This window comes from Lethenteron reissneri, chromosome 36 (genome assembly GCF_015708825.2).
Source record: "Lethenteron reissneri isolate LAM-NWPU_2019-01 chromosome 36, ASM1570882v1, whole genome shotgun sequence".
In the NCBI taxonomy this organism is placed as follows: Eukaryota; Metazoa; Chordata; class Hyperoartia; order Petromyzontiformes; family Petromyzontidae; genus Lethenteron; species Lethenteron reissneri.
The window spans coordinates 10826081-10842625 of record NC_083814.1 but is presented as its reverse complement, the minus strand read 5'-3'; the positions used below and the strand labels follow the sequence as shown (position 1 = coordinate 10842625).

The 16545-nt window shown below is 49.5% G+C and overlaps 1 protein-coding gene across 4 annotated transcripts in view; it reads right to left on the bottom strand.

Moving 5' to 3' along the window:
• Positions 1 to 16545, bottom strand: part of LOC133351128 (mannan-binding lectin serine protease 1-like) — a 63791-nt gene that overhangs the window by 26073 nt on the left and 21173 nt on the right. For 3 of the 4 annotated variants that reach the window (XR_009756152.1, XR_009756151.1, XM_061566096.1), the window contains exons 10-11: positions 14561 to 14635; positions 2598 to 2759 (exon numbers count right to left, since the gene is read on the bottom strand). Coding sequence is in view for 2 of the 4 variants with exons in the window: in XM_061566096.1 (XP_061422080.1) it covers positions 2598 to 2759; positions 14561 to 14635 (237 nt within the window). In the remaining 2 variants the exon portion in view is untranslated. Of the gene's footprint in view, positions 1 to 2597; positions 2760 to 11721; positions 13042 to 14560; positions 14636 to 16545 lie in introns of those variants that run through there. The other variant, XM_061566095.1, reaches the window with a different exon arrangement.

Below are 16545 nucleotides of genomic sequence, written 5' to 3'. Positions count from 1 at the left end.
ATTTGGAGGAGTGCCCACACTTCCCCTCACCGCACATCGACTGTGCCTGGTGGACAGAGAGGTGGTGAGGTGGTGGGGGTAGGGGGTGGTGGAGGGAGGGTGTAGTTTAAGCATTGGTTCAATTGTCGCGGCTGTCTGATCAACCAGGGACCTCTGAATTGCGAGTCCAATCTTCTAACCGCATCCCCCGAGGAAGATGGGGGGGGGGGAGGCAGGGAGGTTGGACAAACATCGCGACATTTTTTAAAGCTTTTGTCGCGTATAAAAGTCATTTAAATGTTAATTTTAATTAATAATTAAGTTCCATTTTGCGGTTTTCAATGCATTTGATTATTCGATTTCATGCATTTAAATAATTTTCAATTCATATTTGATTGCGGTAAATCTCTCAATTAAAAAAAACGCGTTTTTTTATAGTTGCAGTCGTTGCAGATAGGTTTCCGTCACGTACGCGGGATGTGCGCCAACAAGGTCAACTCGGGTGGCTGTAGAAGGCAGCAGAGAAATACGACAAATCGCTAATCTTAAACACCCAGTCGTTCATAAAAGTTGAAGGCGGTATCGTACTGTAGTAACAGAGCAAGTGCAGAATCACTGAACCGGAATTGATAGCTTGAAAGCATTTAGCACGGAGCCCTTGAAAGTGCGAGGCCCGTAGCATATGTCGCTACTTTTGCGGCTAGGATCATCCGGCACTGGATGTAGGTCACTGCCCCCCTTACTGGATCTGGGATCGATGTTGCCCTCCATTATTGGCACACTGTGAGTGATAAAAAAAAATCCACATTCCTTCGGCGAGGGCCAACTGCCGTAGTGAACATTCATGTTAAGACTAACAGAGACAGTAAAATATTCGTACATTTAAAAATATGTATTATGATTAACATCCATTGGCAATCAACTCGCTGGATGGAGTCCTCCCCGTGCTCTGTCAGTCACGGGAGTTACGTGACCATCGGTGAAGCGTGGCTCAAGACCGGTTCGAATGTATCGCTCGCCACCGATGTGAGCCGTGGCCAGCAGTCGAACTCGGATCGCCCGGGGTTCTTTGCACGTCGTGTAATTACGGAGGAGAAAATAGCAATGTGATTAATAACTCACGCTCATTATGGGGCAGTCGTAAATGTTTTAAATGCGATGACATATGAGCAGCAACCGGGACATTTCAAAAATAAGTAATACTCTAATGAATTATTTAAAATAATGATAATAGTTTAGCATTTGTAACGCACACAGTTTTTGTTCTCTCACAGATGCGGAGAATGATTCGGAGGCACGGGAGTCCACCAGCAAGCAGCAAAGCACCCAGAACCGATGCCAACAATTGCCCAAGTTCTGTGGTCCTATATTTAATTGTTTGGCCAACTCCATTTTTACGAGAACTCATGCATGCGGGAGGAAACCGGAGTAACCGGAGAATACCCATGTGTGCAAGGGGAGGAGGGGAACAATCCCCGTACAGATGGAATACAGATGGAAACCGGTACACTTTCCGTCATGCCTTATGCTGGCGAACAAAGTAAAATGCGACCAAATTTGCGTCATCCACCAATCCTTGCCTCTACAATGCTGCATTACAGGCGTGCATAGTGACTGACCGCCGGTGAGCGAGTGGCTGGAGTGAATGGGTGAGTAATAATAATCATCATCAATTGGATTTATACGGCACCTGCAACATAGATCTCAGAAGGCCATACATGTCAAGGAGAAAGGAATAATAGGTAACTGGGGAGAGGAGGGCATGCACGATCGGTGGACTTCAGAGATCTCAGTGAAGTTTGTGGCTGAATCAACTCCTGGATGTAGGGAGCAGCAAGCCCAAGTAAAGTTAATCGTTTAACAGTAAGCACAGTAGTAGTAGCGATAGATTAAACAATTTTTTTATGATTTTACCAGGTAAGGCCCACTGAGATATATAGCTCTTTTTCAGATGCGACCAGGCCACAAATGATAGCCCAATTAAGTGGCTTATCATGTGGACATTTATAGCAGCCAAATGCTCTTAAACGCGTGTCTCTAAATGTGGAGAGGAAAACCGGAGGACCCGGGAAAAAATCCACGCGACCAAATATACAGAATTACAATACCCCCCCCTCCACCTTAAATCGTTGCACCTGATGAGTTAATGATGACGTCACCCTGCTGCTGCTCTATTTAAGACCGGGAGCCAGAGCAGAGCCTCACCATTCTGGCGAATTGCCTGATGATGCTGGATGCAATTACCAGCGAAACGTCGTACTCAAAAATTGTAAATGTTGTGGTTTCACGCTTCAACACACCCGTGGGTTAAAGCAGTGAACTATTTGTCCTTTGTCAACGTGACACTTTCTTGCTGATTGGCCGTGTCGGGTGGTGGAGGGTAATGACACATTTATAAATAACGCGATCTAAACCCAAAAAACGTTGATTATGAAAAATTTACAGCAGCAGGCGTCGTCAGGGTCCGGATTGAACCCACGGCCTCCTGCACACCAGGCGAGGTAGTTAACGTCTCGTAGCCACCGCAGCGACCACAGGCCGCCAGCGAGCAAACGTCTGGAGTAGATCGGCGCGTGCGAGACCACCGAAGCGGTGAACCCGACGCCGTCCGTCCTCACCAACGAGGGATCCTCCACAGGACGGGCGGCCCCTCAGCTGGTAGAGTGCCGCCATCCAGGGCCACGCGCCACGAGCCGCGGGGGTGCCCCCCGAGATGCGCTCGCGCCCCGCCATGCTGCGGTCCGACGCGCCGGCCACCGGCTTGCGCGGGCGGCCGCACACTGCAACGCGCGGGGTACACACAAAGACAAAGAGGCGCCCGACAGCCAATGCAGACGGGCCACGGTTAGATGTATGGAGCGGTGGGACGAGTTTTTTTTATTAATGTGGACTTCAATAATAATATTTATTTAAATACGTGTTGAAATTCGGAAATTTCTTTCACACAACGTACGTAGCCAACCGCGCTAATCGGAGGTACGGGGGACAACAAACTAAACACAAGCAGTTTTAATGAAATTATTCAAACCGGTGGCAAAGTGGCCGATCAACGGTGAAGCGAGCGGCTCGCAATCGGAGATTTGTGACTTCGAGTCCTGGCTTGGGGGTTGAAACAACCCCATCCTCCCTCTAGGGTTGTTAAAATGAGTCCCACCTTCTGGGAAATCAACAGTGGATGCCCGTTAAATGCACTTGCCCCTTGCCGCACGGATGTGTAATTCCCACCGCTGGCTCAGGGCTGGTATACACCAATGCTCGTTTGAACAAGAAATCACGTTGGCTTTTAAAAAATTATGACAAACGCAGTCCCATCTACAAAACGCAACACAACGATTTAATTTCTCCCATCCGATCGGGCTGCAAGCGATACGCTGACGCTTTGCATAAAAGCCAAATGTACAGCCAGCCCAACGGCTCCCTACAAAACAACCGTCCTGCTGCTCCACAACACACGCACAACACGCGCGCAACACACGCACAGCGCGCAAAATGACCGTGCGCTTCTGTCAGCGAGCAGCCCTGTGGGAATAAAAAAGAGCCGAACGAAGGACGCCCCCGACGAGATGAAAAGGCAGGTGGCACAATTTGCCGAGCCGTGGCCACGATCGGCCGCGCGCCGAGTTGACGGCATCGCAAAGTGCTCGACGCGAGCGCGTTCCGTAACAACGTGAACTCTTCCTCGGAGGTGGCGGAGGATGGGGCAGGAGGAGGATCGAGGAGGAAGGGGGATCGTTAGAGATCGGAGAGAGTCAGGGACTGGGTAACTTTGCGGCTGATAAACAAAGGGATAAATGAAAGCCTCACACACGATCGCCATCATCGTCTGGTGTGTTGTAATCAGCTGCTGCATCGTCATCATCATAAGCAGCTACATCATCAACACAAGCATCATCATAATGAAAATCTGCATCATCAGCAATCAATCTCCCACATTGTCCAGATGTCTTGGAAGAGGTGGGAGTCATAAATACAGAAAGTACAACATTCTTTGGGTCTTTCAGTAAAGCCACGTCGATAGAAAAATTATTAAAAATATATCACGACGTTTCGATCGCAACACAAGCGATCGAAACGTCGTGATATTTTTTATTTTTTTTTATTTTTCTATCGACGTGGCTTTACCGAAGGACCCAAAGAATATGGATTCCTGCAGTCACGAAAGCTTTAAGTCAAGATATAAAGTACAACATCTGTGAATTTACTGGACACCTGTGAAGAAGACCTTCATAGCTCACCAGATTACTCCATACATATTTCTAAGTCACACGGAGTGAAAGTCCTGTAACAATTGAACGTGCTCACAGTCCCTGCAACATGCCGATGTGCACATCTCGCACGTAAGTTGCGATTTAAAGGCACGCCACAAGTGGTGCAATTGTGGCCATGCAACTATGGACCAAACACATTCCTGCGGAGGGAGCTGGTAGGAACGTTGGGTTGCTCGGTCAATGGCCAGGGTCAACGGCGATGTGGTGTATTCCGCAAATATGCCCGACTCTGAGGGCGGGCACAAGCCGGCGTGAGTAGGTTAAACGTTGAGTTTTATAAGGGCACCACAGGGTGACCAACCCCTCCTCACCCAGCCCCACCCCTCCCACCCCCCACCCAGCCCCACCCTCCCCACCCAGCCCCTCCCTGCACGACTGACGGACGGACACAATAATCCCCTGTGGGCTAGTGTAACCAGAGGTTCCTACCAGTAATAGTGAACCACGATAGTCTGCCCTCCATCAACGGAGGTGCAGGAAACAGCATAACGACACCAACTCTCTGCTGAAGCCCTCTCGTGACTGGCAGACCTTGACGCGGGCATTTAGCGTCCGAACACGTTGCCATCAGCAAGAACAGAATACAATTGCAAACGCGAGATTTGAACGGCAATAAGCTATTCCACGCGCGAGAATTAAATTCCGCACGTTCGAAATCATCGTTGCCATCGTCGTCGTCATCGTGGTCACCATCCCTGCGCCCTGCGCTCGCAAGGCAAGGCGCAGCTGGGATGCTTCAGGGATCACGCGTGGGCTCTCGCGAGCCACTCGACGCGCCAGATGTAAACCGTCCCGGCGATGAAACGCGGCCGATGGACGATGTTTTTCTAAGCGCCGTCACCGCCGAGCGTAAACAAGAGGGAGCCTGCTTCTCGGAGCACGCACTCACTCACACACACAGAGGGCTCACGCGGCTTGCAAAAACAAAGGTGGCCAGAATAGAACGGAAATTGTTCGGTGAACAGCGACGTTCTGCGCTGCTCCGCGGAAACGCACACAGACATAGAGGCGTGCGTGTCCCAGGGCTCATTAAACGATGTATTAGGTAAAGGTGCAGCCCTGAATTGTCTCTTGCTGCACTAGAGAGGGCACTAGAAAGCCCTTGTAGAGGGTATTTTTGGCCTACTCTTCCATGCTGGTCAGCACGCGCCCTGCCGAACACGTTGACACTGCTGCGTGGACAGAGGCGGCCAGGGGGAGGGGGTTTAAGAACCTTGCACCGTTGTCTCAACTGCCACGCCGGGAGATAGAACTGGCGTCTTCTGGATCGCAAGATGAGGATGACGCTAACCGATACACGGTCTACCGGACATCTGTGAAAAAATAGCTTCATAGCTCATCGGATTTCTCCAGTACTAACAGCGATGCTGATTCTGATATGACGGCAGTTCCATAAATAAAAAGCAGTATTAACATTTTCCGCAATGCACTCGCAGCTTATTATCAGACATTTGATATATGTCTATGTATCGGTTTGTGCGACGTAAGAACCAATTATGTGCAACATTTACGCATTGGACAACATTGATTATTACACACGCGACCCAATGCACGTGTCGACGGGCTTCGAGAATGGATACAAATCCATGAATTTGCGTGTCGTCACCCATACAATATAAGGGATCAGTACGTACTCAAAAAAACATTAAACAGTGGGGAAAAAAGTCACACCAGACAGCTCTCATTAAACTTCATAATACATTGTTTCCGTGACATTAAACACAACGCAAGAGACTCATCTAATGAAATGGCATGCCAGGTGATTCAATGATGAAATGGTCAGTGCCATGCCATAAGGTATCGCAATATCTATAACAAGCTGCCAAGAGGGTCCACGGGGTGATGAATATTACTGCAAATGATAGAGCCCCATCATTTCCTGGAAGGACGTGACACCGAGCTGACAATAAAGGTGACTGTAATGAAAAGCGTGAATGGGGGACATTAATTGTGCACGTAGCCCGGTCACCAATGACTGCACACAAAAATGAATCTCATCAAGCTAAGTTTGTTTCGGGGGATGAAAGAAAAAAAACGTTCGGCTAACTTCCAGCTCAGAGAATGAGAGCTGGCATTGCAACAAACGTTACTCGCGTACGGCACAGCGGGTGGAAAGACGGTCGCTTGATGGGATCTCGGAGGTAGCTCTGTAATATCCGCTTTCTTTTAGACCCGTTCTCTAACATGGAGCATTGCGACTGCTTCCTCCCTCCCTCCCGCCCTCCCCTCCCCGGAGAGATCCAAATGTCTCGTGGCACAAAGCCGGTAGGATCACGATTGGAGAGGGAAAACAATTGGGATAATGTTGATGGTAAAAATGGCAACAAGTTAAACACAAAGAAAATAAGGAGGGGGGGGGGGGGAGTGCTAACGGGATGTGAATCATGCAGTCTGCATTCTCCTACTTTTTTCGCCCAACAAGAAATGATAAAAGCCTCCCTGTGGACTGAATGAAGGCCCTGTCCCATTGGGTACAAGTTTATTTTTTTGTGTGTTTACGAAATTTGTTTAAAACGTTGTCCAATCGAAATCTCTGTTGCAAGTGGGGGGGGGGGGGTGGGGACGGTTGCCATGACAATGTTAAGGAAAATCATGGTGCATTATGGGAAAAATTGCAAGCTGGGACGATAAGGGGGGGTCTGGGAGGGGGGTTGTGGTGCAAGGACAACGGGGAAATGCTCCTGGGTGGCTGATGTAAACATCGCTGACAAGTTATCGCAAACTGCCGAGGCGTGTGGGCGTGTGTATCTGTGTGTGTGTGTCTGTGTTATTGTTTCTGTGTGGCCTAAATACTTGAGTGGCAAAACCTAAGCGAGGGTGGTTGGTTGGTTGGTGGTGGTGGTGATGCAGAAACAAAAATGTTTTTCTGCATTTTTAGGGCCACTCATATGCCAGCAAATCCCTCCTTTATCCTTCAACCTCAGCTTCTGAGCACGCGAATTGGATAAACACATTACACGCATGTTTACTGCGCGTGTTCACCACATTCACATTTCTGGGACCGAGCTAATGGTGGACTGGGACAACAGACTAGAGAGAAAAACTATTTTACTTCTCATTGCCATTCACGAGGACTCTGCTACCTTATAAGCTGGCGACATACATAACGCTAATGGCCATGGCAATGTACTTTCTTCAGAAGTAAATCACAAGCCGGCGACTCCAACTTCTCTGAGCAAGGCTGTCCTATACAATGGGTGGCTAATAATACAATTGGATAATATTGTACAACCCTTTGTCAATCCACAATAGGATAAATGCCCCCCCAAGCCGTGTTGGACATGGGGGGTTAATATGACCATACTTCATCACGCATGGGCTATGCACGCTTGTGAAGGGTACACCAGGGCAGGGCTGGTTCAGATATGACTCGCCACTGATGTTAGCCGTGGCTAGAATCGAACTCGGGCTGTTAGGTTCATCGGCTAGATGCCTAACCACCGCGCCACCGTTCAAACCTACAGCGGGTGACTTCGAGACTGCATTATTCATTTTTGGGTCAGATCGCATTCGTAAAATGTGTGTCGTGTACCCTCCACCGCCCGACAGCCAATTAATAAAGTTGTCACGTGATGAACACGCGCTCCAATGTGTTACTGCTTCAGCAGCACCGCCGGTGTGATGGGAGGCAATCAACAACATTCAACAATCGGGAACCGAAATGTTGTGGATTGGGCATCGTGTGGAGGAGGGTCAACGACACGCCTTACACTTGTGCGGGCTGACCCAAAAGTCAGCGTTGGTCACGAAAGCCTACGCTGTTATTTTTAAGTGACCGCGATTCATCTTACGAAATTTATAATAACTAATTGCCAAACCTACAGTTACAATTCAACATTTTTCGCCTTTATGAATAAGGGCCAATGCCTGAAACGATCGTTCATTGCGCGTTCATTTTTCAGTTCAGTATAAATAAAAGTGAAATCAAGCTTATGCTTTGGCATACATGTTTATGTATGAAAATGTGAACACACGTAAGACTACTTGTTCATACAGGAATGGGAACTTGCGTGTATGTGTGTGTATATATGTGTGTGATGTGTGTGTGTTTACTTGGATTGCAGTGGCACCAGCGTTTATCACACCGAGCTGTGAATTTGGCGAGTTGGATTCCTGGCCAAAGATAATACCAGTTGTGAGGAGTGTCCGAACTGGTCCTGGTGTGAGTATCTGAACTGGTCCTAGTGAGGGGTATCGTGAACTGGTCGTGGGCCTCCCCCTAACTTAATCTTACTAATTAGTACCACCCAATGTGGAGACAAACAAAGGTGGTTGGGCATGGTGCTGGGCACATTATCCCTTTGTGTACCATTCTAAATTAAATAGCTGCTCGCTCACGGCAAATGTCCCAAAAGTCTATCAAGGATCCATACTCCTTCTATCACGGATGTTCGTCTTTGTTTGCATGGAGCTCTCTAGAAGACATAGCCTAAAAAATATATTTTTTTATCTCGTACAGATGACATTGACTTTTATAATTGTATTGTTTTATATTTTTTAGAGATTAGTACATAAGCCTAATTATTTTTATGGAGGAGGCTCAAAGGCAACCAACCCCATTTTGACCTTGCCAAATATAATTTTTATAATGCATTATCATTTGAGTGCCCTTCCTCAAGTGAATGATGCACATTCAATGGCGATTCAAGCCTCAGACCTGGGCAAGCAACTGACGTAACATTGCACAGTTGAGTAATGATGATCAACATTATTGTTGTTCCGAATGTAACCCGCCGTGTGAAAGTGGGCCCCTCTATCGCGTATAAACTTTAACCTCTCGGCACCCAAAGTCGGGCCCCCTTCCAACACCGGAGGGGCACTGGGGAGCCACGGTGGCGAGATGTTAACTACCTCGCCTGGTATACAGGAGGTCGTAGGTACGATCCCGACCCTGACGCCTGCTGCTGTATATTTGGAGTTTGCGTGTCTCTCTCCCCATAATCGCATGGATTTTTCTCCCGGTCCTCCAGTTTTTCTCTCCACATTTATAATCAAAATCACGCGTTTAGAGTCATTTGGCTGCTACACATTTCCACATGATAAGGCACTTTGTTGAGCTGTCAGTTGTGTGCCAGGCTGCTTCTGAAAAGAGCTACATAGCTCAGTGGGCCTTACCTGATAAAATAACATGAAAAGATTAGTTTAGTTTAACATTAAACAGTTTCTGACACATTTCAAAGAAGCCACGTATTTTAATTTTAAATGTTACATTTACGATCGGCACAGATGTACTCGTGTGGTGTGCAATGTTTACAGGGTGCACTCTCATCATCGTCGTAAAAAAAATGAGTGGGTATAAAATGTAATAAATAGGAACAGAAGTTGTCAAGTTGTGCCCTCAGCAGAGACCCCGTGTGCAGTGCTGCTGCTGCTACAGACGTATCAGGCCAGAGGTTTTAACGGATCGTGCACCCACAGCTCAGGTTTTATTATGGTGACGTGGTTAAATGGAGTGCACTAAGGTCAACGCTCATCCCAGCATCGCTACCAGTATATAACAGTTACAATCACGAACCTTCCACCCGACCGTAAATCATCGTTGCTCCCTGAATGTGCGTCACAAAAGCTCAGTCTCTTTAAACACACCTATCGTACACCTATAATAATATATAAAGCAGTCCTTAGATAGATACCAAACGGAGAACGCTATGGCTTTTGAAAACGAAAGTTGGGTCACATTTTGTTGTTTGCTGTTTATAAATCGTGCCATGGGAGATGGAAAAAGTTCATCAAATCTCTCACAGAAAGAGGGTCATATTACGTCACCTTCTGTCGGGGAACGGAGCTGAGAGATGATAACACAGCACGTACTTCTGAATTCCCTTCAATAAGCCTCTTATCCACATATAGTTGCTGCACCTTTTTGGGTGTCCTGTACAGAGATTGTTTATTGCATTGGGGCCAAACTGGAATTTGCTCATCGTCTGGAAACTGCAGAATGACACGGTTAATTGTATTTAATGTGGATTTTAGTGCTATAACCTTTTCTGAGATCTTTTCAAGTGTCTTTTATATCCATACATCAGGGGCACACTTCTTACAGAGAAATGTTCATTGCGGGTCAGTCAAGCTGATATGTTTAATTCCCAGAGATGCGATGCCCCGGAAAATTCGATTTAAATTTTTCTTTTTTACTTTTTTAAATTTGGGATTGAGTTGAGACTTCTTGCACTTGAGAACCCCGGCTTAATCAAATGTCCAGATTCAAACTCAGCGGGACCCCTGAGCCAATGTGCAACTCGATTATTTTAATGGTTTCCAATTAAAGTTGAATTAGCACTTGAGCATTACTAAACTGAAACTATCTTTTATTTCACCAGGTCAGGTCCACCGAGCTATATAGCTCTTTTTCAGAAGCGACCTGGTCACAAATTATAGCTCAACAATTTGGCTTATTACGTGGAAATGTGTAACAGCCAAATATTCTGAACGCGTGATGTTGATCCTGAATGTGGAGAAAACCCGGAGGACCTGGAGAATAATCCATGCAACCACGGGGAGAGAAACATGCAAACTCCAAATATACAGACATCAGGGTCGGGATCGAACCCACGACCTCCTGTATACCAGGCGAGGTAGTTAACATCCCGCCACCGCGGCTCCCTGCTCTGTCTGTCTGTCCCTTAGCTCTGTCCGTCTGTCCATCTGTAGCGGGTGGTCAAAATAACTCCCGTAAAGATAATCCAATATAAATACAATTTTGGTATTAAGTTGTGTTGCTATGGGACTTACCCTAGAGAAAATAAGACGCGATGATAAAAGCTTTGCTCAAAAACTTGGTGATTAAAAAAAGCATCCAGTGCTAAACAGATAAGACTGTTTGGCCAATGCGATGATGTCACACACTTTCCGTGGCACCAACACGTGCGACACCATCTCATTGTGCACTTCGGAAGGCCGCGTTGTCATCACTCGTTAAATATTTTCCGAGGACAAACAGGATTTGGACAGCGCTGCGGAATCCATGCGAGCGCGTGACTTGTCGCCGTCTCTAAAACCCAAACTCATCCACGTCGGGCGGCGGCGCCTCCATCTGCTCCCGGATCCAGGAGACGTAGTTGGCGAGGCGCGTGTACACGCCGTACAGGCCCTCACGACCACACTCGCCGGGGCCGCCCCACGACACGAGGCCCCGCACCACCCAGTGCTGCCCGGGCCCCACCTGGCCCCTGCGACTGCCGCCCTCCATCCCGTCTCCCGCACCGAAGCCCAAATCCCCAGCGCTGCTGCTCTCTACGATCCTACCCTCCTCTTCGTTCTCGCCACCGCTCCTGCCCTCTCCCAACGTGCTCCGTCCCTCGGCTGCGCTGCCGCCCTCCACGCCGCTGCCCGCCGCGGCGTCGCCGCTCTCGAGCCGGACGAAAGCGCCCCCGCTGTCGCCTACGCACGTGTCGCGGCCGCCCTCCTTGTAGCCAGCGCAGAACATGTTGTCCGTGAGGCGGTAGCTGGGCCGGGGGCCGAGCGCCTGCCGGAAGCCCTCCTCGCACTCCTCCGCCTCCACCACGGGCAGCTTTACGTACTGCAGCGTGGGGGACACCATGGTCGACGACGAGGAAGAGGACAGAGGCGATGACATGTTTTGCCAGGCGGTGGAACCCCAGCCCGACACCACGCCCAAGTCGCCCGGGCGCAGCTCATCGTCGAGGGCTCCTGCTCCCTTGCCGTCGCCGTTCCCCTCCTCCCCCGTCTCCTCGGCATCGCGTCGCGCGGGGGGCCTCCACGGCCGGCGCCTCCGCCAGGGTGGGGCCCAGCACGAGGTGGTCCACCGCTTGCTGCGGCGTCTGCGCGAGCGGGAGGAAGAGGTGGACCCTCTGCGGCCGCGGAGTCCCCGACGGCACCGGCGAGCCGCCGCGGCTCGGGGCGCCGTCCAGGAGCGGCGCTCCGTCGTCGTCGCCGTCCGACGCCAGACCGAAGCTGTCCCCCCTCTCCAGCGGCTCCGTGTCTCCGGCGCCTTCCAGAATGAAGCCCTCCCGCGAGCGCCTCCCCTCGTCCCTCTCTCCCTCCCGCCCGAGAGGAAGGTGCTGCGGGTGGCGCGGAGAATCGGTGGCCGGAGGCCGCGCCTTCTCCGTCGCAGCGGCCGCGGGGGGCAGGCACACGGGCATGACCAGCGGGCCGAGATGCACGGCCTCGCGCAGTTCGATCAGCGCCACGTCGTTGTCGTAGGTTTTGGGGTCGAAGCGCGGATGGAGGATGATTCTGGCCACCTCTGGCCGGAGCGCGGATCCCGCGTGCTTGTCCGTGCCCCCGCTTCTACCACCACCGGCACCGTCGTCACCGTCACCACCACCACCACCACCGCCTCCACCACCACCACCACCGCCTCCACCACCGCCACCACCGCCTCCACCAACACCGTAGGGATCATCGTACTCATCGCCGCCGCCGCCCCGCCGTGCGTCCCCGGCCGGCTCGGGCCCATCCCTGACGCGCACGTCCGTGAAGCCAAGGTAGACGCGCAGGCTGTCGGGCGGCACCGCCTCGACGGCCCAGCGAGGCACCGGGAGCAAAGACTGCGACGCCACCGCCGCGGTCGCCGCTGACGACGACGACGACGAGAACGCCGCCGAGAGCGAAGAGGAGCGGGTGCGTCGCCATGGCAGCAGGACGTGCGCCGCCGTGACCAGCCAGCGCGGCGCGAGCAGCGCGGCGCCACCGAACCACGGCTCGGAGTTGACGCGCGCCGGGTCGCGTGCCACCACCAGCGCCTGCCACGGGAAGGCGCCGGGCTCGGCCGCGAGGCCGCCCACGATCCGCTTGCGCAGCGGAGGGAGGCGGCGGCTGGGGCGGCCGCACACTGACGCACAGCGCAATGCAACTACGGTTGCCAACCTGTCCTCGATTTCTCGGGATTGTTATTTTTTTTTTACGTAGCTGCTGTCCTGGGAAAAAAACTAATCTGTATGTCTCCTCTGGGATATTAAAAGTCCAGGGGTTTTTTGTTGTCAGTCGTATAATAATAATTATAATGAAGATACAGCACACTGCTCAAGACAATGCATTCGCGTGAATTCTCCCCTCCTGCTGGTACAGTGAAATATCCTTCATCTTCACATGATATGCCCCGGGAGCTCTGTGGTTACTCGATCTGTCATAGATGCTTGGGTGAATTCGTGAGAAAAGCGGCAGTGTCGCCAAACTCAAACTCGCGGAGTGTACCAACGTAATAAGTTTAAGACTCGGCTTGCAAACAATTCGTATTTACTACAATACATGAAAATAGTATCAAATAGTATATAATACCGAGGAATAAATTAACTTTAAACAGATATATAAGGACTTACTTCATTTAGAGGCATTTTGGAGCAGTGCAATACAGTATTTTACTGTACTACAACTATATAGTAAACGACATACTAAATTACGGCTGCCTGGCACTTCACATTAAAAAATTTGGTGGTTAATTATTTTTACTACTTTATTATTCGCATATTTGTATTCTCTTAAATCTTTAGGGGTCCCCAAAAACACCCCGTAAGATGCAGGACGGACACGGTACACCCGCCCGCAAAATGTCACGGGCGAATTTTTGAACTTCAGCAAAAAAAAATGTAAAAAGGAAAAATTGCAATATTGATGTAAATAGCTTTCCAAAGGGGAGGAAGCGGAGGGTGTGTGGAGCAGTCGTCTGAGATCGGGAGAACCAGAAGTGATTTGTAGGAGCTTATCGCTTAACGCGCTAATGATGCTGAAAGTTTATAGGCGCGGTGTAATTATGCTCGCGTCCCATCCCACACCTCCCCTCCGCGTCGCACCCGGCAAAGAAACGAGCGGGGTGTTCGTACTCAATCCCAGAGGCGGCAGGGATGGCTCTCCTGAGGCCTATCTTGCTGCTGGTCACTGCGGGGAGCCGCCGTCAGGACGTTATCCGTGCCACGCCGGGCGCAATAACTCGCACGCAGACTCGTGCAATCGTTAGTACTCACCAGGTGACCCCATGTCATCGTTAGTACTCACCAGACGTGTCACCGTTAGTACTCACCAGACGTGCCCGTGTCATCGTTAGTACTCACCAGACGTGTCACCGTTAGTACTCACCAGGTGACCCCGTGTCATCGTTAGTACTCACCAGACGTGTCATCGTTAGTACTCACCAGGTGATCCCGTGTCATCGTTAGTACTCACCAGACGTGTCATCGTTAGTACTCACCAGACGTGCTCGTGTCATCGTTAGTACTCACCAAGTGTCATCGTTAGAACTCACCAGACGTGCTGTGTCATCGTTAGTACTCACCAGACGTGCTCGTGTCATCGTTAGTACTCACCAGACGTGCTCGTGTGATTGTTAGTACCCACCAGTACCTACTAGTACCTACCGGGCTCACAGTACGGCTTCTTCTCTCCCGTTTCTGGGTTCATCCACGCGCCCGTCTCGTTGCAAACGAACTTTGCTGTGTGACGAGATGGCAGAAAAACAATAACAACAACAACAAAAGCGAAAGCAAATGAGACTCAAGTGAGACACAAGTGAGACACAATAAGTCGGACGAGGGAGCCAAGCAGTGAGTACGCCGTTGGATTCTGGAGCGCTTTCCCAAGCGCCGTTTGTCTGTGGTGGCTGTCACAGGCACTTGCGTAAAGTCGTGAGATCAGCGGCAGTGTAGCCAAACTCAAACTCAGCACTGTGTGCAAACTTAATAAATTCAAGATACAGTGTGCAAACAATTCTAAAGGGTTTCAATTTGTAATGTCATCGTCACCTCCGGAATCCTGAAACATTTTAGCTGAGGTTTTTAGATCATGTTTTGGGCAATTCGGGTGGTTTTCGCTAAAGTAAATCCCGAATGCCGACGTGACTTCACGTTCATGTCAGATCACTTATACGAGAGTTATCGTGTCCCCTTGTTACAGACAGACACTCATGCTAACTAGAACAATTTTTATTTATTTTACCAGGTAAGGCCCAGAAGCGACCTGGCCACAAATGATAGCGCAACCAAGTGGCTTATCACGTGGAAATGTATAGCAGCCAAATACTCTAAACGCGTGTTTAAAAATGTGGAGGGAAAAACCGGAGGACCGTGAGAAATTTGCACACAACCACGGGGAGAACTCGGAAACTCAAAATATACAGCAGGCGTTGGGATCGAACCCACGACCTCCTGTATACCAGGCGAGGTTATTAACATCTCCTAGCCACTGTGGAACCTACCCCCCCTCCCCCCCCCCAATGGTGTGTTAAAACAAGAAAGGTTTACGTTTAGCTTTTTTTGTTCTTTTAACTTTCGCCGGTCCTGCTTTATGGAGGAGAAAAATAGCAAATGTGGACAGAAGAGAAAGCAGGGAAAGTTTACCGGAGGGTCTTCGTTTTACATTTCGGGCACATTCCTCGGTTTGGGGAGGGGTTAGAGTAATTCAACGCGTTAAGGCCCCCCTCAATTATTTACGAATGAGTTTGCGTAGGAAAGGTGTTCTAATTAAACCCCCGGCGTCGATGCCGCGCGAGACTACGGGCGCCGGCTCTGCCAAGCGTCGAGTGTGAATTCAGGCGGTGGGGTCTTGCGGTCAGACCCCTCTCACCCAGTGTTCCAAATTTTAATCATTTTTCCTGGCCAAAAAGGAAACAAATATACTAAAGCTGGCTAGCACCTCACATATACGGCGTCCTTTTGCTATCCACACTCCAATTTCAATCTAAAATTTAATTCCATTATTTAAAAGCAATGTACGACTTTGTTGATATCAAGATATATATTTTTTTTATCAAGGGAAACCTGCATCGAATAAAATCATCAAAACAGCAAACAGGATCCGGAGTCGCAGATTGAAACACAGGGTTAAATATCAGCAAGGCAAACGTCACAAGAGAAGATGTGCTGGAGTGATTAAATACAGTTTCACACTTAAATCAAAAGCATTTGTCAGATCATACAGGTTCTAGAGATCAGCGATTAAATCACAGAGTTAATTTATGCCCCCTCCCACCGCCTCAATTTTTCGAAGGTATTTAATTCCTACAGCTATGCTAAAAGTCTTCATAAATCATACACCTTTCACAAACACTGAGAAGATGTTAAACCGTGATGCTGCACGAAATATATATATGGGGCAAATGTGAACTTTATCAAGAAGCAGTGTTAACTAACCACTACAGCATGTAAGAGGGTGACCTGGGTTGTTGTGTTCGTTTCACGTTTTCACGGTCGTATCTCCAATTTCGTGCTTTTTGTACTTTCATCCAAGATCTTTGTTGCAAAAAACCAAGACGTCGCATATCTCAGCGGGCATTTGCCCGTTTGAAAAACAAAATTAATCTGTAAGGAAATTTCCCGAACGTGCGTACTGTATTGAAAGCCGGGCT